This window comes from Amblyomma mixtum, chromosome 5 (genome assembly GCF_055824585.1).
Source record: "Amblyomma mixtum isolate Tamu chromosome 5, ASM5582458v1, whole genome shotgun sequence".
NCBI classification, from domain to species: domain Eukaryota; kingdom Metazoa; phylum Arthropoda; class Arachnida; order Ixodida; family Ixodidae; genus Amblyomma; species Amblyomma mixtum.
Window position 1 is genome coordinate 152629652 of NC_143016.1, and position 20177 is coordinate 152649828.

Sequence of the window (20177 nt, forward strand, 5' to 3'; positions counted from 1 at the left end):
TTGCTTTTATTAATAATGTGTATTACCCTTCTAGGTCAGCCCCTGAGGTGCCTATGGGTGTGCATTGTCAGTTGCAGCGGTTCTAGGTATTTCGGCTGTACGGGCTGCAGTTGCGATTGTTGCTTTTTTAGGCTTCATAGAAGCACGAGTTAAAGTTGGCGAGTACGCTCCTGAGTCGAGCTTGAAGTCGTATATAGGTGGTGAGCCTGTCGGCGTTAATTTTGCTTACGCATTTTGTTAGCCTGTTAGTTTGAGGACGCTTCGCTGTCGTCCTCCGCTGACTGGTTTCGCGATAGTGGAGGATTTCTTGTTGAGGTTGCGAGTAAACGCAGTTCCTCAGTCTATAACACGAACTTCTTGGGCGCAGTGACGAAGGAGGATGGTTTCCATAAGGAACACCGCAAGTTAACTGCGCTACCGCGCGTAGCATAGCGTTAGCTCCAACGTTGGACACCAATTACAAATGGCCCCCACCACTATCAACTTGTTACCGGATGTCGACACTGTGAAAGGGCCAAAAACATCGATGGAAATTTAATGGAAAGGCCTCTATTCTGCCTAAATGGGCTTCAGAAAAGCTTTCTGTCTCTTTGGCGGCATTTTATGGCGTTGACTGTCGCAACACGTCTTGGCTTAACGCGCGAATGCAGCTAACATATGTAGACAGTGTTGCTTATCTTGAATTCGGTGAAGGGTGATAGTAAACACCAATATTCTTCTTGCAAAATGTTTGGAATTCCCCCTCGAATGTTTACAGGGGGTAGATGGCACGCAGCTTGAACAGGACTGATATTTTTCTTGACTAGGATGCCATTGCGCAGGCAAAAAGATAATTGGAGAAGATTCTACGCGACAAATGATCTGCGCTCTATGGCCTTTTTTCGCGTTCTGTATGTACACATAATCTGTCAATGGGAACGCTTGAACAGCAATTTTATAGCATAGCTCACACTCTAATTTAGTTATTTATTGATTCGCACTATACAGCTTCTGCTCTGGTACATACGTAAAGCTTTTGTGGCATTTATAACCCTACAGTTGTCTATTCTTGACCCTGCTGGTAAAAAGAAAAGGTACAAAGAAGTCGGTGAACACCGCATTCATTTATTCATTTTTTATGACAGAGAAGAGAAGATTCAAAGATTTACATGAAGTTCAGTAGGTCTCGTTGAATTTGAGCCATATTGATTCGGGCAGTGATGTCGTGATAAATGCGCTGCGCAGTTGGATGAGGTTCTGCGGAATAAAGACATCAGCACACTTTTCGGTTTGGTTTGGTTTATGGGGTTTAACGTCCCAAAGAGACTCAGGCTATGAGAGACGCCGTAGTGAAGGGCTCCGGAAATTTCGACCACTTGGGGTTCTTTAACGTGCACGGACATCGCACACTACACGGGCCTCTAGAATTTTGCCTCAATCGGAATTCAACCGCCGCGGCCGGTATCGAACCCTCGTCTTTAGGGGCAGCAGCCGAGCACCATAACAACTGAGCCACCGCGACAGCTCAGCACACTTTTCATTACGGAATAACATGCACACATGCCCAAGTGTGTGCGCACGTCTTCATGCACCGTTATAGTCGGATGCAAGTCAAGAACAACGCGGTAAACGCCCCTTCAAGGCGATCATCCAGCCAATGGCGCCAACGGATTTTCATGACTTCGTGATTAATCCCATTGAGCCTGCCACTGTGAAGTCATATGGGTGGCAGATGAAATGGGATTAACTATGGCTTGATTGGTTTAACCGCCTTGTCGTGAAAAATTGCTGGCAGGAGGGCCTCATTTGAGGGACATCTGCCACTTCCTATATGAGCTGTTTCCGACTGTAGTTACTTCGATTAAGAAAAAAAAACGGTTCTCCACCAAAATTGTACTGCTAGTATAACGAAAATCATCAGTGGGCAATACCTTAGATCTATGTGCAAAATTTCATAAAAACTGTCATTCGGGATGGTTAGAAGTTGTAAAATACAAGGACCAGGATATGCGGGGCTTTTAATGGGGCTAGCTGGTCACTTAATACACATATAGTAACCAGCGCAAAAAGGCACAAATAGAAGAGACACGCAGAAGCTTTCAGGTAAAAATGCGAGGAATTGTAAAATCGCTTTTTGTTTCTGTGATATAGACAAAACACAAATAAAAATAGATACTGCTGGCAAACCTCTATTAAAGAATATAGCGGAGAATGTGCTGTTGAGCTTGCTGCTTCAAAGAAATAATAACATAGTGCCTTCCCTACTCGGCACAAAAAATTACCCTATTTCCAATATAAATGATGCTAAATTTCTCTGAAACAACGAAAGGGAAAGGAAGAAATGGAGGCAAAGAACTATAAAGGGATCGCGTTTTGTCGTTAAAAAGCTTTACCATACCCAACAATTCTGGACAAAAGCATTATTGAACGGGAAACTGTTCATGAACGCAATTTTATCATACGTAATATTTCACTACAACAGTCAATATATCTGCACGTCATCCGATGGTAGTCTTGCAGTTTTTTCTGTTAGAGTTTTCATATCATTTTAGCGTTAATCATTCATTTTTTATTAGTCTTCACTGTTTGATGCGATCGATGGAAACGCTTCTAAGGAAAGATTGTGCACCATATTAGAAGAATGGACCATTACCTTCAATATTTCAGTAACAGGCCCTTACGATTTTTCAATTTTCAAAATTTTTGGCCGAGAATATTAGACATGTTGGCTCGTTTAACGGCTGACGCTCAGGAGAGACACAAACAGACAACCTGAACAAATCTCTTCCGTCATTTCTTTGGTAAATTCGCTGGCACTTGCTTTCTTCTGGTATTCTTCGAAATATTTTGGTCGTAGGGTCCTCCATTTTAACTACGATAGAAAGACTCGATAGAAGCAGGAACCAAGTAATCATTTCTACGAAAATAGTTCTAAATTAGTCGGACACTGCGATTACAGGAGTCAGTGCACCTACAATGCTTTAATCGGTTATGAACTGCGCACACGAAACCTCTGCAAAAACAACAACAACAAAACACGAGGTCTTGGTTTGTCTTCCGCACGTGAAAGCGTATTATAAGTAAATCTCGCTAAAGAAGGTGACAAATATTTACAGCATGCTGCGTAATGCGGGAATCTAGCAGTTTTTGGTATGATGTGCTGAGTAGCGCCTCCCTCCCCCCCCCTCCCCCCCCCCCCCCCACACACACACACTTCTTGCTTCCGCGACATCTCTGCCTCTCTTGCCGCACCACGATGCAGCTGCGTCCCTATCCCTCCTACCCTTTCTGCGCAGCGCTGGAGCTGCTATACCCCTCGCCATCTACGCAGCGCATCGATGCTGAAGAGCTTCCCACACGCTCTCGCCGCTCAGCGCAGTGCCGCTCTATCACCCGCTGTGCCGTACCAGCTATTTCCACCATCTTCCTACACCTTGTCCAACCACTCATATATCCCTTCTACCACCTCATTCTGTGGACGTCTAGGCTAACGATCTAATTCGATTCGATTAAAAATATTCTGATATGATTCGCTTCCGTAAAATGTGTACGTTGCAGAATACCTTCAAAAGCTGTCTTCGCCGTGACTTCTTCGCTATCTGTCATTAATTGCCCGATTAACTCTCTTGCACCGACTACCCCTTTGTTCTCGCCAAACCACAAGCGATCGATCTCTCGCCACTCGAGAGCACCTGTTATTGTCTAGAAGGGCTCAAAACGCTAGTTTTAAGTATGAGGTTCTATGAATGCAGTACAGCGCGGGTTGAAGTAGCCCATTGTTCTTGGCAAGCAGGCACTGAGAGCCCGTCATCCAATACGATAGACGGTGTCATTGCCATTGTGTCAGTGGAGATAGTGTCATTGCCTGATTCCTGATATTTTAGCAAAATACCTACTGACAGGAAATATTTAAGAGCAGCCTTTAAACTCATTTTGCATTGAACTGAGAGCAACAAATGTGTTAACGGGCGCGAACAGCCAAAAGAGAGCTGATGCCACCCACCTCGTGGCGTTCTTCGTCCACGTGCACCCTGAATCTTGACAGCAAAGTAGCGAGAGCCACTTTGACGTTGAGCGTTGCAAACGCGCGTCCGATACAGGCGCGAGGACCATGTCCGAAAGGCATAAACGAGATCGGGTGGATGTGACACTTGTTCTCTTCGTTAAACCTGGCACGGAGGAAGGACAGGATAGGAAGATGTTTACGATGGAGCCCTAGGGACTCAAATTGCCACCGAACGGTTGCATGACAAAGTGTGGCCGCAAATTGAGTGAACATGAAGAAATATTCTGAGAGGGCGAGGAAGTGGCAGAACCCGCAACTTTCGTCCTTCACTATTCCTATAACCCGTTTCCTATAACCCGTCCTTCACTATTCCTATAACCCGTTTCCTATAATTCCTATAACCCGTTTTGTCAGAATATTACATCCCATCTTTAGAGCGCATCCTTACCGATACTTACGAGGGGTGATCAGGGGAGCCTCACTGGGGCCGCTCCCCTGGCTCTGGGTCGCTATATTAGCTCCCCCCCCCCCCTTTATTCTATTTCTTCTGGTGGCAAAACATAAATCTACCCTAGGGCTTCCTCTTGTATCTTATAAGTGGCTTAAGCCTGTTGTACGTACACATGGTACAGGCAGAGACCATTGTTTTTCATTCTTTTGGTTGCCAAGCCTACTGAATGTCCGATGTGCCTGTGGCGCGACCTGGGAAATTTTATTTTAACCCGAAGTGTAGACATTGTCTTTTCTGTTAATGGGAACCCAATCTCTTACAACGTTTTAGAGCGAAAACACTTAGTCTACGCTCACCAGCACCGACTAAGAATCTTGTCATCGTATGCACTTACGTACGTTCTGTCGACCTTGTGCCATTGCCTAGCAACGGTGCACCTCGCTGCTACCCGAGCTTACACGAGTTACTCGGGTAAGCTCGGGTAAGTTGGGAAGAGCGCCGTACCAGCTGCATGAGAGGTTGCTCGGGAAGAGCAACACGTGTCGCACTATCCCTACGGATGGCTGGGATAGAAACAGCCATCTTCCAGTGCAGTGCGCATCGCTTAACAGCTGCGAAAGGAATCACCGCCAACTATAAAAGGTAAGTAGGATGTCCAATTCTTCATGTATGGACATCAGCCCACCAAACATATTGCGTCATACCCTTAAGGTGGAGCTTAAGTGTTCCCTCAATTTGAAAAACGAACACCTGCTTTCGTACGTCTACTCGCTTCAATTTCAGCTTCAATGATATTGCGGCATACTCTTAAAGTGGAGCTTCAGTGCCCCCTCCATCTGAAGAATGAACAATGGCTTTCGCACGTCTACTCGTTTTAACAACGTGCAACCCGTACTAATTTTTTGTGTCCATTTCATTCTGCAGCTAGCCCCTAGAAATTCGGGGACATCAGCGGACAATGACGTTTGCGCAGGCTATAAGTTCAGTACTTTTTTCGCCGAAATGTAGGTCCACAATTGTGCTGTTAGGTTCACTTTTCTAAAAGCTATGTCCATATAGGGCATTCTGCACATTGTCACTGGCATTATCAAGATGTTTTTTTTTAGAGAGATGCATTTTTTTATCCCGTTCCTGTGTTCCGCGTCGTAGTCGTCGGCGTTGTTGGTGCAGTCGGCGTAACATCCCAACTGACAGTCCCATGCCACCCTCTCGTATGACAGGTGATAGGTAGAAGCAGTGCGAAATGCCACCTGCCACGGTGAAAGCGGAGGGATGGACAACTGGAAGGTGGTGGCCACCGCAATAACCCGGAGAGTGGCTAGCAGCGTGACACGCCACATGCCGGCTATGGAGTGAAAATACATGAAGAGCTACGCTCCAATTTTCCATTACCGGCTATCGTAATCGTCTGTCCATCTTATTCGTCACAACATACCTAGTAGCGGGTTGGTAGCACTACGGCTTTACATTACATAAAGAATGTCCAGTGCGGTACGTTCCATGTGTGTGTAATAAAGGAATGCAAGAAATTGAGGAGCAACCAGAAAAAGGAGCTATTTACAGGGCTATATGCGATGTTCTCAAGGGTTTAAAGAAACCGGCGAAAGCAAGCCACAGCTTTACCTTTATGGTTCGCGTCGACAACACGAGCAGCCGACAACTTCTCTATAACGTTTGAGCCTCATAAACACTTCTTAAAATCTCACTTATTGACTGGGAATAATGCTACAGTTTAAAATCCTAATGTCGTAAGGTGCAGCGCTGTTGCACGAGTACGCTCGTCTTCATCATCAGCCAGACTACACCAAATGCAGGACAAAAACCTCTCCAATATTTCTTCAATTACTTCTGCCCTGTGCCAGCTGCGCCTACCCCATCCAGCAAACTTCTCAATCTCATTCGCCCACCTAACTTTCTACCGCCCTCTTCTATGTTTCCTTTTCCTCAGAATCGAGTCAGCTACTCCTGAAGACCATCGGTTACCTTGCCTTCAAATTACATGCCCTGCGCAAGCCCATTTCTTCACTTGATTTCGACTAAGAGTTCATTATGCCTGACCTAGTCTGCTCTCTTCCTGTCTCTTAACATTAATACTACCACTCTTCTTTCGATAGCTTGCTGCGCTGCCCTTAACTTGAACCCTTTTCGTTAGCTTCCACGTTTCTGTCTCATAGGTGAGTACCGGTAAGATACAGCGGTTGAATACTTTTCGCTTGAGGGATATTGGCAAACTGCCATTCATGATCTGAGAGAGCCTGAAAAACGCACTCCACCCCATTCTTATTGTTCTAGTTATTCCACTCTCGTCATCCGGATCTGCGGTCACTACCTTGCCTAAGCAGCAGTATTCTCATATCACTTCCAGTACCACGCTAACAATTGTAAATAGATGTTCCCTTCCGAGACTGTCGAATATTAAGGCGGAAGCCTTTATTGTCTCATCGTTGTAAGCAGCAGCTGTCGACAGAAAATGTCACGCTTTTCAATTGGTGGAAATGGTCGTGACGTCACAGTGCGCGAATTTCAAACGGGGCCAATTGCACTTTGGCTAGTAACCATACAACCAATTGAAGGGATCGTATAGTGATGCTCCAAGTAAGTGGGACTGAGCTTAGTTAATTACTTAATTACCCAATTAGCCTGATTAGCTTTACTAGTCAGGCCATATAAATAAATAAAAGCGATTAAGAAATTGGTTGAGCTCAGGAATCGAACCCCGGTCTGCGGCGTTATAGACGAGCACGCTATCCACTCCGCCATGCCAGCTCGATGGTTTGGAATGAGCAAAGGCGTGTCTAGTGAATACGGTGTCTTCACATACTGCCATCCTCCTCCCTTCTCTTCCGGCGAGGTTTAGGTATCCACCGAGATATGAGAGACAGATACATTTCCTTTCCTCAAAAACCAATTTACCGACGAGTGAGGCGTACAACCGAATGGGCGATGGCGTTCTATGGACTCCTTGGCAGCGTTGCAAGACGCTGTCGCGTTCCACTCTTAGGGGCGAAGCTTAACATCTTAACCACACATCAGTGACCACACTTTAGGTCAAAAAAATGCCCCCCCCCCCTGAATTTTGACGGGTGTCCACCGAGATATGTGAGACAGTTGCTGCGTAATTTCCTTTCCTCAAATACAATTTTCATTTTCTTCATTACGGCTCCTCTCTATCTATCTTCTTTCACTCCCACCTCCCTTTCTCTACGGTGCGGTTCAGGTTTCCACCGAGATGACAGAGAATTACTGCGCCATTTCGTTTCCTCAAAAAGCGTGGCGTTCAAACGGCAAGGCATCGCGCCGAACGGGTGGTGGCGTTCCGTGGACTCCCTGGCAGCGCTACAACGCGCTGTCGCATCCCACTCCTAAAGGCGCAGCTTAAGCGTCATTAATTAGCAGTTAATTAGTATTCAGGCATTAATCAGTAATTAACAATTAATTAGTGATTTGCCATCACTTAGTAATTAGTACTCAAATATATGTGACGCCACCAGTGCCACAGAAACAGCGAAGGAGGTGCGGAAAACGCTTCCGCCTCTACCCACTTTAGACAGTCAAAGTGCCCCCTGAATTTTTACTTTAGTTTTGTGCATATTAATTTTTAGCCCACAGTACTGCTCTGCCTGTCTGATTGGTCATGTTTTGGAGTTCATCTCTAGAGTGACTTAGCAAGGCAATGTCATCAAGGAATCGCCGAATGCTAAGGTATTCTCCGCGAACCCTTATCCCCAATTGTTGCCAATCCAGGCCTCCTGCAAACAGGCGGTGATTAGCATAGCCGAGATCGTGTGTCCCTGCTTGAAACCCTTTCTTAGTAGAATTTTATTGCTGTACAGCATCTATAGATATAATCCTGTATTTTTACAGAAGGTTACGTGGTATCGTCATGTTATTTTGGGAGCTTATGAAATGCAGCAGTGCGTAGACGCCTGATTGTCGGTAGGACAGGCAGCTCAGGCTCGAACAGTGAGACGATTGGTGTAGACGATTATTGGCTGGGAGCTCGCTGCAGGAAAGGTTGGGAGGTTCTCATGTACACATTAGAAGAATTTATTCACAGCCGTTAAAGGCGAACACACTGAAACTGGTAAGAGTAAACGGCTAAATAACACTTGCAACACATCAAAAAATGGCAGAACAGTAACTAAACTAGAGCTATGCTTACGATGGCTCTAAGGATATCTTGGTCCGCACCAAGTGTGTTCTCTACTTCGCTCTTTTTCGTTTCGAATGTTGCGATCGCGTTCCAGAAAACGCTCCAAGGGCAACGAATATTTCGAACTTCAACACTGAACGCTAATTGCTCCAGAATTCTTTCTTATAACGTCGGGAGGACTGGACCCTACCGCTCCTTGCGTGTTTCAAAGACCAGGCAGCAAGGCGGAATTTAAAAGTTCGCCTAATCGAGACCCAATCGAGCTACTTTATTCCCTAATTGTGTGGGGCCGTATAGTGGTTGTTGATTCCCACAGGCACTCTGTGACCTGTGAGGGCTTTCCTGGAAGGCTGAGTGGCGCCGACCAACAAATAAGTTTAAAAGTTTAAGGGTGGTTTATCCTGGCAACATGGTGTAGATTCTAGTGTCTGCTGTCAGAAGTTGAAAAAAGCTGTGAAAGAGACCGGCTGATTTCTGATCTGATGCCGAATGCATACTTATATAAAATGAAACCTGAGCCATCGGCTCAAATCCGATGTGGCGAAACCGTGTTTCACATGACTCAGGGCCTGAAAAACGTAGCACACGTGTAATATATGATACAGTATAAAGATCTGCCGTGCATGAAGAAACAATGAGGTCGATAAATTGTTGCCACAGGTATCGCTTTATACACTGCAGTACAAAGGTAAAAATTCCCCACCTTTCAGGATCAAACAGGGTCGGATTGGTCCAGATAGTTGGATCTTGGTTTAAGCAACTCGCAGCAGCCATGACACTGACACCCTTAGGTATCTTGACTGATTTGTATTCGAAGTCACGTGTAGCGCGTCTTGTCACAAACCTGCGTCGGTAGGAAGCAGAAATGACCTCAAACTGACAAAGTACGAGAGCAACCCGGGCACTTTGGTTCAGTAGCCCCATGCTCTAACCGGTGAACAACTATGGCCGGTCATAGCTAGAACCCTCCTTCCCCTGCCGAAGCCGCCAAGAGTGCGCGCCACCGTTAATAGTTATTGTAAAAAAAGGCAGTGGAGCACTTACTTTGGGCGTACACCTTGACCGTTATGTGAGAGAAGGCATTAAACAAGTGGCGAAAAGGGTAGATACATAAGAAAGTGACAGCGTTTTCGCAGGCAGTTGTTCATTTACGCAAATAGTGGAAGAAACGTAAATAGAGCATTTTTTTCCGGAAATCTTAGGCAGAACTACAGCTACTTGCCGATTTTTTCGATAGCGCATTCTATTATTTCAGTTTTTGCAGAGTGTTTTTGTGGGTGAAAAAACTTAACTATGAGCGCTCATTTCCTTCAGATGATAACGCGATATATGTTTCGGTTGTTACCCTGACAATTTCAAAATGATGGACTTCACCTAGAATTTTATTCTTTATTCTTTAATTGTATTTATTTATTTGCTTAAATTACCATTTGCATGCGCATCATTCTCGCGTTCGTGCGTAACGGGGCCAGATATCCTACTGCGCTAAGCAAACATTGAAATTGGGAGTGTTTTTTGATACCAACACAACTGGACCTCGTCAGTAAGGTTAGTGCTTGAAACAATGACTTCATCAGAGGATGTTAAGTCAGGACGCGTAGTCTTTTTGCCAAATTTTTGCAGAAATATTACATTGCCCCTTCTTCACGGCACTCCAACAGCAGGGTGTAAATGTAATAACTACGGACTCCGGGCTGCCTGCGGTGAGCTCCTCTTTCATAAGTTGCCGCTATTTCCAGTAGCGGCAACCTCACATTTGAAGCCGCCCACTTTTCCTCTGCTAGTAGAGTGCTTCCAACGGATCGTATAGACGAATTACTTTGCCATTCAGCGGCGCCTAACTGCCGACATCTGCGGTGCGCCTGATACAACTCTGGTAACAACAGCAGAGTTCTCGTCGTCGTGCTTTTTTTCATTGCCTTGCTTCTTTGTGACCTATCAGCAAATAATAAAGCAGCTTTGTTATTGAGCGCAGCGCTCTCTCGGTAGAATTCTGGTTTTTCAAATTTTTTCACGAAAGGTGTACCAGGTGGGATATTGGACAACATCGTGTTCTGCCTGAAAACGAAGGGCCCTACGTATGTGCCAGCTGCGTAGGAACCTTTTGCAGCGTGAGAGCACTAATCTTAACGTTCTTCTTTTCTTCAACGTGAAAGGCTTGAATGCGGAGCGACCAGTGTGCTGAAATGCTATACATCAACAAAAAAAATCTGTCCTGGGCTGGAATCCACGCCTTATTGGCGTCTATTCATTCGCCTTCTTGCGGAGGCATTCGGTGAAACAACGGGTGGTGAATTAACGTTTACTAATTTGAAGTAGAGAAATTCTCCCAGTGTGCAGCCAATACTTTGAGCTCATTCCAAATGGCAACGACACACTACTTCATGGGCCGGATATTGTTGGTCGGTGTGGGCTTAACCGAGAGCCTCTGCACTCAACAGACAATATTACTAATTCAAAAACACTTTGAATAGGGTTAACGTTTTTTAACTAGAAGGTCTCCGTACTGCACAATGAATTTCAAAGAAGGAGCAGATACTCACCCAACGTTGTGGTAATAAAGACGCATAGACTCTTTCATTACCATGTCGAGGTACTTCAGTTGTCCTATTGTGCGATAGTCGAGTTTTCCCTGCTGAAGAACATGAAGAACGGCAGGCCGGCAGTGGGTACCGAGCATCCGCAAAAAAAAAAAGAAAAAATTGCTAGATATGCACGTTTTTTTTTTTTTTTCAATCGCGAAATTAAGCGAGAGCAAGCCTAAGGGTTGCCTGTTTTACAGCGCTAGCTGTTTTTACCTGTTTAATCAGCTTCGCGTCGCGAGCTTCGGCGTCCGCAAGTCCACCGCCAGGCACCCACAGGTGAAAATGCAAGTCCAACTTCCGAGCCTAGCACCTCCCACCAAGCACATCACGCGTACGAGGCGAATTTTCTAACCAAAAGGCCTCCTGCGACTAACCATGCGATGGCCTCCTTAGCCTGATCAAAGGTCACTGCCATCGTTTCAGAGGTTGTATCTTACTTCGTTGAGATCTTGCGGCCCTGGATCCTGATCCATCCTTGTGATGGGGACTAAGATTCAGGCGAGCAATGCCAATTTCATAAATATAGCGCGCGCTTATGTTACAACACCCAATCGACGCGAAAGCAGTCACCACAAACAACCAAGAAAACATGCATAGACCATATGTTTAAAAAAAGGGATCTAATTAAATGTATGCAACATAAAACACAACGCATTTCAGTGAACACGAAACCTCTACGCTACCACAAATGAACAGTGAAAACTCCATCAAATTACAGCTCGTAACAAAAATTGATTCTGTGGCTCTTTTTAGGTACAGCTGCAACGGAAAAAGAATGACACAAGTGAATCATGACCGGAGCGAAAAAATCGCGACACGCGGCGCTATTGTGGCCGAGTACACCGATAGCGAGAGTGCCAGGAACATTCCATTTCCTAAAGCGGGGGTGGCCGGCAGAAAGCAGCCCACCTAGATATTCGCCCATCAGAAATGCAACATCTTAAACGAATGCCTGTAGGTGTCTTATCAGCCAAACCATGTGCTAAGGTGGCTAAGCACATATTCTCGTTTTATTTTTTTTTATTTTTTTGCGCTGGTGTAGCGAGCAACGTTATCTTTATCACCGTTTTCCTTTAAAAATGTGCTGGGGATGCACTGTCAACAGTAATGTGTGGCAGTGCCTGCTTTCGGATGGTGTAAGGAGATAGCGCCACCCAGCGGCGTTCGTGAGGAGAAGACAAAGCACGAGGAGCGCGTGCTGAGGGGTATGCCGGGAGAGGTCGAACAGGATTACGTGGCAGAGAAGAGAAGAGCGCGGTGGACGACGGACGTGGACGAGTTCTGCTGGCTCCCCGAGTTACGGGCTTGGGCCTTAGCCGCAGACGTCCGGGCCACCAGACCTGGACATCCATCGTCGAGAGCCTCAACCACCAGGCCCAGGCGCCACTCTTCTCCGACCCCCCGTCAGCTGCTCCACACAGGCCGCCTCTGGCGCCTACGTGACCTTTTCCGGGATACCAGGCCTGGGAACCGTGCCGGGAGCCCACGAACGCTGACGCTGCGGTAGCGTTTCATCGACGTTGGAACGCCAAGAGACTCCTTGACTGCCCGACACCCAGCCAGTCCTCCCCGCTCGTTGCTCGAATAAGACAAGTAGTGTGAACTTTCCTCTTTGACTCTTTTTCCTGCATTTATCATAAGCACTTTGTTCTGTTCCCCCGTGTGTTTTTCCCGTGTATTGTTGTGTTGTTCTCTTGCTCCTTTCCTTTCTTCTCGCTCATATTGTAATTGGTTTCCTTTCCGTTAAAAGCCGCCTCGTTTATTGTTTGTACTTTGGTGTTTGTTGAAAATAAGACCTGCAATCATCTCACAGAGTCCTCACAAATTTGGCGTCCACTACGACAGGACGAGGTCGGTTTTTATTTATTTGCCTGTTGTGTTAATTTAGGAACAATATGAGCGCTTCAGAGTTGGTTGCTTTAGGCGAGCGCATGGGCTTGTGCGGCGCGGAGTTACGAGCGTGGGTGGAGGACGAGCTTCGTAAGGCACGGGAAGAGAGAGCCGCGGAGCGTGAAGCTGCTAAGCAGAAATTGGAATTAGAGGCACGGAATTTAGAGGCGGAGCGTGAAGCTGCTAAGCAGAAATTGGAATTAGAGGCACGGAATTTAGAGGCGGAGCGTGAGGCTGCGAAGCAGAAGCTGGAGTTAGAGGCACGGAATTTGGAGTTAGAGGCACGGAATTTGGAGACGGGGCGTGAAGCTGCGAAGGAACGTTTGGAGTTAGAGGCGCAGAACTTGCAGCTACAAATAAGGCTCAAGGAGGGTGGCGCAAATCCTCCGAGTGACCGTGGAGAACGTAGCGTCTCATCGGCCAGCTCCATTAACCCGCACAGCCTCATACCACAGTTCAATGAAGCGCGGGATGACCTCGATGCCTACTTAAAGAGATTTGAGCATGTGGCCACGGGGCAGGGTTGGCCAAAAGAAAAGTGGGCAACGGCGTTGAGCTTGTGCCTTGGTGGCGAAGCACTTAGGGTCTTCGGTCGGCTCTCGCCTGAGGATTCCGTGGACTATGACAAAGCGAAGCTTGCCTTGCTTCAGAGGTTTAGGTTCACCGCGGAAGGTTACCGAGAGAAGTTTCGCCAGAGCAAGCCCCAGGATGGAGAAACGGCCTCGCAATATGCTGCCAGGTTGTTTAGCTTCTTTGACCGTTGGGTCGAGATGCGGGGTGAAGGCCGCACTTTTGAGGTGGTTCGCGAGATGGTCGTGAGCGAACAATTTCTGAACAACTGTCATTCTCGTTTAGCCCTTTTCTTACGTGAGCGGGAGGGCAAGACAGTTGCCAAGCTGGCGGAGGCTGCCGATCATTTTCTTGAAGCACAGCGGCAAAATAACTTGTTGTTCTTCAAAGAACAGGGGGAGCATACGATGAATAAAGCCAAGGACGAGGTTCCAGGTTCACAATCTCGCCTGCGGTGTTTTCTTTGCGAGAAGACTGGGCACAAGGCGGCGGATTGTCGGACGAAGCCGAAGCAATCGTATTGCACCTGGTGCCGCGAGGTAGGACATGATGCCCAGTCGTGCAAAGCCAAGAGGCCAGGAGACCGTGAGGAGTCCGCCTGTTGCATGACACCTCGATATTCACATCCCGATAGCACTGCAGTGGTAACGCGCGTAGAGGGCCAGTTGGGGGAGATGGTCTGTCCTTCCAACCCGGTGGAAACTGCTATGCCCGTGGCGCACGGTGAGGTGTTCGGCCAGCATGGTTCGGTATTACGGGATACGGGCAGCACCGGTATTGTTGTGCGTGAGTCTCTTGTACCGCCAGCGGCACTAACAGGGAAAAAGGCTACATTATTCTTGGCCAATGGGACCCGTGTAGAAGTTCCGGAAGCGGAGGTGGTGATTTCTTCTCCATATTTCTCGGGTAAGGCCATCGCGCGCTGTTTATCTACACCCCTGTACGACATCATAATAGGCAATGTCCCTGGCGCTAAACCTCCATTCCCGGTTGACCCGCCAGTTCTCACTGATCAGGCAGTTTCCCTTGCCATGACGGGTGCGGTCGATGTTCCTTCCCTTATGGTGACAGCAAAGGTTTCAGAGAGTAGTAAAAGCCCCACTCTGAACACACTCCACTTGTCACGGCCGGAGTTTCGCCTCAAACAGGAAGAAGACCCGAGCTTAGAGGTGTGTCGCAGGAAGTTGGGGCAAATATTTCGTGGTAAGGGACAGACCGCCCACTCCTTTGATACAGATGACGGTGTTCTTTTCCGGTCGTACCAAGTGTGTCCCGGCCAAGTCGTTGAGCAAGCGGTGGTACCGAAGGGCTTACGCACGCAAGTTCTTAAGTTGGCACATAAGAGTGCATTATCCGTCCATCATGGAATACGGCAAACAATAGCTAGGGTGCTCACTGAGTTTTACTGGCCCGGTGTACAGGCTGACATTAAGAGTTATGTCAGATCGTGTGATATGTGTCAGCAGACTGTGTCGAAGGCAAGGGAGAACAGAGTGAATAACATCATAGGACGGGAACATGTAAAATCATGGTGGAAACCGAGGTCGGTTTGGAGAAAACGGTTTCACAAAGGAAAACGGAAGTACTAGCCGGAAAAGTTCTCGCGACGGTGAGGTGGTTTGATGTGAACAATGGAATACGGAAGAATGTAGCCCACACCTGTTCTTGTTGGAATTGTTTTTGTTTGTTCATGTTTGTTTTTGAGTGTCGGCTATCTACTTTTTATGCCTTCCGTGTTTCTTCGCCCTCTATGGACGCTTTACGTTGACTTTCCATGTGCTCTCTGTGCTGTGTGTGTGAAGGTCTGTGAACGCTTCGAACATTGACGACCGTCGTATTGTGTGTGGTGTGTAGTGTGCGCGCTGTGGTGCGGTGTTCTGTGTTGCGATCGTCGAACGCGTCTGGTGTCGCTCTCCTGAAGTTGAGTTCTTTCCCTTGGAAAAAACTTCCGAAGAGGGGGCCTTCTGTAAGGAGATAGCGCCACCCAGCGGCGTTCGTGAGGAGAAGACAAAGCACGAGGAGCGCGTGCTGAGGGGTATGCCGGGAGAGGTCGAACAGGATTACGTGGCAGAGAAGAGAAGAGCGCGGTGGACGACGGACGTGGACGAGTTCTGCTGGCTCCCCGAGTTACGGGCTTGGGCCTTAGCCGCAGACGTCCGGGCCACCAGACCTGGACATCCATCGTCGAGAGCCTCAACCACCAGGCCCAGGCGCCACTCTTCTCCGACCCCCCGTCAGCTGCTCCACACAGGCCGCCTCTGGCGCCTACGTGACCTTTTCCGGGATACCAGGCCTGGGAACCGTGCCGGGAGCCCACGAACGCTGACGCTGCGGTAGCGTTTCATCGACGTTGGAACGCCAAGAGACTCCTTGACTGCCCGACACCCAGCCAGTCCTCCCCGCTCGTTGCTCGAATAAGACAAGTAGTGTGAACTTTCCTCTTTGACTCTTTTTCCTGCATTTATCATAAGCACTTTGTTCTGTTCCCCCGTGTGTTTTTCCCGTGTATTGTTGTGTTGTTCTCTTGCTCCTTTCCTTTCTTCTCGCTCATATTGTAATTGGTTTCCTTTCCGTTAAAAGCCGCCTCGTTTATTGTTTGTACTTTGGTGTTTGTTGAAAATAAGACCTGCAATCATCTCACAGAGTCCTCACAGATGGGCTGCTTTCTGTCGGCCACCCCCACTTTGGAAAGTGGAATGTGCCAGGCACTCTCGCTATCTGCGCATACGGCTACAATAGCGCCGCATCTCGCAATTTTTCCGCTCCGGTCATGAGTCACTTGTGCTAATCTTTTTCCGTTGCAGCTGTACACTCGAAACAGAAAGGAGTGAAGAGTGAGCAAGTAGTTCTCTAGCGCGCTTCCTTTTATGGAAAGGAAGTCTGCTTTAGGACAGCCCAGTCCCTTTTATAAAAGGTAGCGACCTAGAGGACAGCCTACTTCCCTTTAGACTTTCAGGGATCTAATTAAAGGTATGCAACGATTAAAGGTATGCAACGAAAAGTATGCAAAGGTATGCGATCCCGCCTCACACACAGTAATGAAAAAGGCTGCACTACCCTCCCGAGGCGTTAATCTGATTTTAGGATAAGCCTGCTCTGACTGACTGCACGAAGCGTGAGGTTCCGCGTACATGCAGAGAATAGCCACGTGACCTCGGATGAGAGCCTGCCCCTCTCGAAGACGACGAAGGTAGCGCTTGGTGGCTCTCCTCTTGCGCCGTGTTTTCCCTTACTCTGGGTGCAAAGAAGAGCTGGGAAGTGCTAGGCGTGACTGGCGAAGGAAAGTGCGCCATAAGCAGCAGTCCCTATACTAGGAGAGAGAAGTTACCTCTTTGTCCAAGGCGGCCCGAATTTCCTTTCGAAGGCTCTCTTGCGCGCCCTGATTCAAGGCCAGCATATAGAGAGCCGCCGCTATTGCATGGATTGTGCCATCCAACCTGAAAATTAGGGACTACATTGCAGCTCCAGAAATGACGAAGACTAATTAAGCCAGCGTAAGAAAAAAGAAGCCGCAGCAGGACCGGCGCCCGAACCTTCTTTGTGCCATAAACTACAGGAAATGAAATAGGTGTTTTACTATCGCGTTAACCCGTTACCCATACCCTCAGTGGCTATCCAGGACGGTCGTTGCCACATGCACCGAGGTTATTTGTAAACATAAATTCCCCCTAAAGCAGAAGATCTGACAGCCGTCGCCGTAGCTAAGCGGTAGAGCACCAGACGCCTAATTCGGAGGTCGTGGGTTCGGATCCCACCGACGGCATATGGTCGTTTTTTCTTCTGCTTTTCTAATCAATTAGGTTTAAGCGACAACATATTTAGTAATATTCGAAATCGAACAAATAAATGAATTAAGAAATCCCCTGTGTCCTTTGGTTTCTGTGGCTGTTGGCTTCTTTCATATTGATAACTAGCCCCTCATTCTCCTTCCCTTGTTTGCTATATATATATATATATGCCTAGCAACCTGACCACCGAGGAAGGCGACAGCACATTTAATCACGAGATGCTTTTCGGGAAGAACAATCTGGGCCGCAACACAACCGAAGCAATTCAAGACCCACGGATGGTAGTGCCAGCCATATATGAGCAATGGCAGATCTCTTAACCGCTGCACCACTGCGCTAGGAGTGATAGAAAGACTCCCAGGGAGCTATGAATGGAGATAGTGACAAATTCCGCATATATGGACATTAAGCCATTATCGCTATCCGAACAACTGCTATCCGTCAGCACTGGATCTGAACACCGAAAGTGCCGTCACGATGGCTCAATGGTTATGGCGCTCGGCTGCAGAACCGAAGGACGCGGGTTCGATCCCGGCCGCGACGGTCGAATTTTGATGGAGGCGAAATTCTAGAGGCTCGTGTAATATTCGATGTCAGTGCACGTTAATGAACCCCAGGTGGTCGAAATTTCTGCAGCCCTTCACTACGGCGTCCCTCATCGCCTCAGTAGCGTTGGGACGTGAAATCCGAATAAACCAAACTGAACCCCGAAAGCGAAAGGAAAACCGAACTGCTAGCACACCTAATTCGCATTTCACCTAACTGCGCGCATTGGACATCAGTTTTCTTACCTTTTAACGGTAAAGTTTGTCACTTATGCTAGAACTCCAATTTAAAATAAGTAATACTGATAACATGTTATGCTTTAAAAGAAAATTAATAATTGCAAGCGGGGGCCATGCTCCGCTGAGAAGGTAGAGGGCGTGTTTTCCTCTATTTAGCTTCTCATCTTCTGCCCCAGAGAGTTGTTGCGGGGTGTCGTGGTCTCTAAACTTTACCATCTCTTGTGGCAACCGAGAATCCTCTTTGCCACTGAACTCGGAATCACTGCACCAGATTCTCTGTCGGCCCCGATTGCGACTTTCGTCATTTTAGTATCCGGTCGGTTGCTTTAAGAAATCTCGGTTTTGTGTTCCGCTCGTTTTGTAGCCTGGTCAAACTGGTTCTTCCTTTGAACTATATTCCTCAACACGTGTTGTGAAATCTGCGCGCTGCTTCTCAGGTCTGATGATGTTGATGTAAATACTTGAAGCGCTGACTTCCCATCTGAGTATAAAAGCCATTTGGCACCGCTACGGAAACCATGTTCATAACATTTGTAAAAATGGCGTTCGTACTGGAGCCAAAAACCTCTTTACATTTTATAAAGTGCTGGGGCTTGAGGCCTTTCAGCCGCAATTATGCCCGACAAGAAGGGTTTTCGTTAAGCCCTGGATTTCATTTCTCAACTTTACTCGTAGTATTGTTTCCGTAGCCCGATGTCCTGTCTACACTTTAACCTGCAGACTTTTCGCTAGCCTCCACAATGCAGCTGCATTGGTGAACCATGGCAGAATTCAGTTCCCAATCCTGGGAGGGTTATTTGCGCGGGACCTCCCATGAGCTCTCAGCAGACGCGTCTTTAGATCGGCGTTAGCATGGCGTCAACATCGTGCGCGGCGCAATGGCGGCGGCGTCGACAGCTGAAGCGTCTTCCTTTTGTTTCCGAGAGAAAGGTTCTGGTTTGGTTTTAGGTGATCTGACGTCACAAAACGACTCAGGCTATGCTGGACGCCGCAGTGAAGGGCCTCAGATAATTTCGACCGCCTGGTTACGTCCACTTACATCGCACAGCACACTACCCTCGAGCATATCGCCTCCGTCGATATGCGACCGCCGTGGCAGGGGTGGAATCCGCGTCTTCCGGGTCAGCTGGCGAGCGCCATAACTACACAGCCACCGCGGCGGCTGTCTCCGGCAGAAAGGGTTAGCACACCTGTAGCACTGGCAATGCGGACGCTGCGTTGCGTGACCACTAAGGGCTGATCGCGTCGGTGGGGGAAGAAACCTTATCTGCCTTGCGGAACAGTGGAGGCGAAAGGAGGAAGCCAAAGAATTCCCAGAGAGCAGGCTTAGCCAAAGTCGGTGGCCTATCAGAAAAGCGAACCTCCCTCTTCCCTGAACTAACGACGGCGGCAATCCCCCATCATCTCCGTGAAGAGCCAGGGTCCTGGCCATGGTACTTGTAGTGAACAATGGTCGAAGACAGGCGCAAGAGGTACTGCTATTCATGATGCTGAAGGTCTATCACCAGCAAAGCAGCTGATAAGTTGTGACAGCATCGACATCGCTGCCGGCAAAACGAGCCCTCGCCACCGGAATCGCTTCGAGATGGCAACGGTGCGGCTCCTGTGGTGGGCGGCTCGCCAAGTCGTTTTGAGAGACTCTCATTGGCCATGGTTAAGGTACGGAGCTTCCCCGGCTAGGGATCAGGGGATCTCGGGTTGTATTTAACCAGCCGGAATGCGTGTGCGCTAGTAGAGTTCTTCTCACTCACTGGTGCTTGTTTCTTTCAGAGACTCCTGTAAATAAGTAAAGTAAACCCGTAGTTTACTCCTATCCTCGAAACCCGTCTCTCCTTGTCACACCACAGCAGCCGCCTTTTGAGACGGGACCGTGGACCTCAACCTGGCCGAGACAAAGGCCCACCTATAACAGTTGTTAGAACAGATGTTTGGGGAAGCTGGTGTACCATATTTGTGCAGAACAGCGCCTG

General features: G+C 47.9%; 1 protein-coding gene across 1 annotated transcript in view; it reads right to left on the bottom strand.

Moving 5' to 3' along the window:
- Positions 1 to 1061: 1061 nt before the first annotated feature.
- Positions 1062 to 20177, bottom strand: part of LOC149344173 (cytochrome P450 3A9-like) — a 119150-nt gene continuing 100034 nt past the window's right edge. Inside the window, exons 10-14 of the mRNA XM_089546194.1 lie at positions 16963 to 17071; positions 11133 to 11224; positions 9293 to 9433; positions 3983 to 4148; positions 1062 to 1236 (exon numbers count right to left, since the gene is read on the bottom strand). Coding sequence (XP_089402320.1) covers positions 1156 to 1236; positions 3983 to 4148; positions 9293 to 9433; positions 11133 to 11224; positions 16963 to 17071 — 589 coding nt within the window. The 3' untranslated portion in view covers positions 1062 to 1155. The remainder of the gene's footprint in view (positions 1237 to 3982; positions 4149 to 9292; positions 9434 to 11132; positions 11225 to 16962; positions 17072 to 20177) is intronic.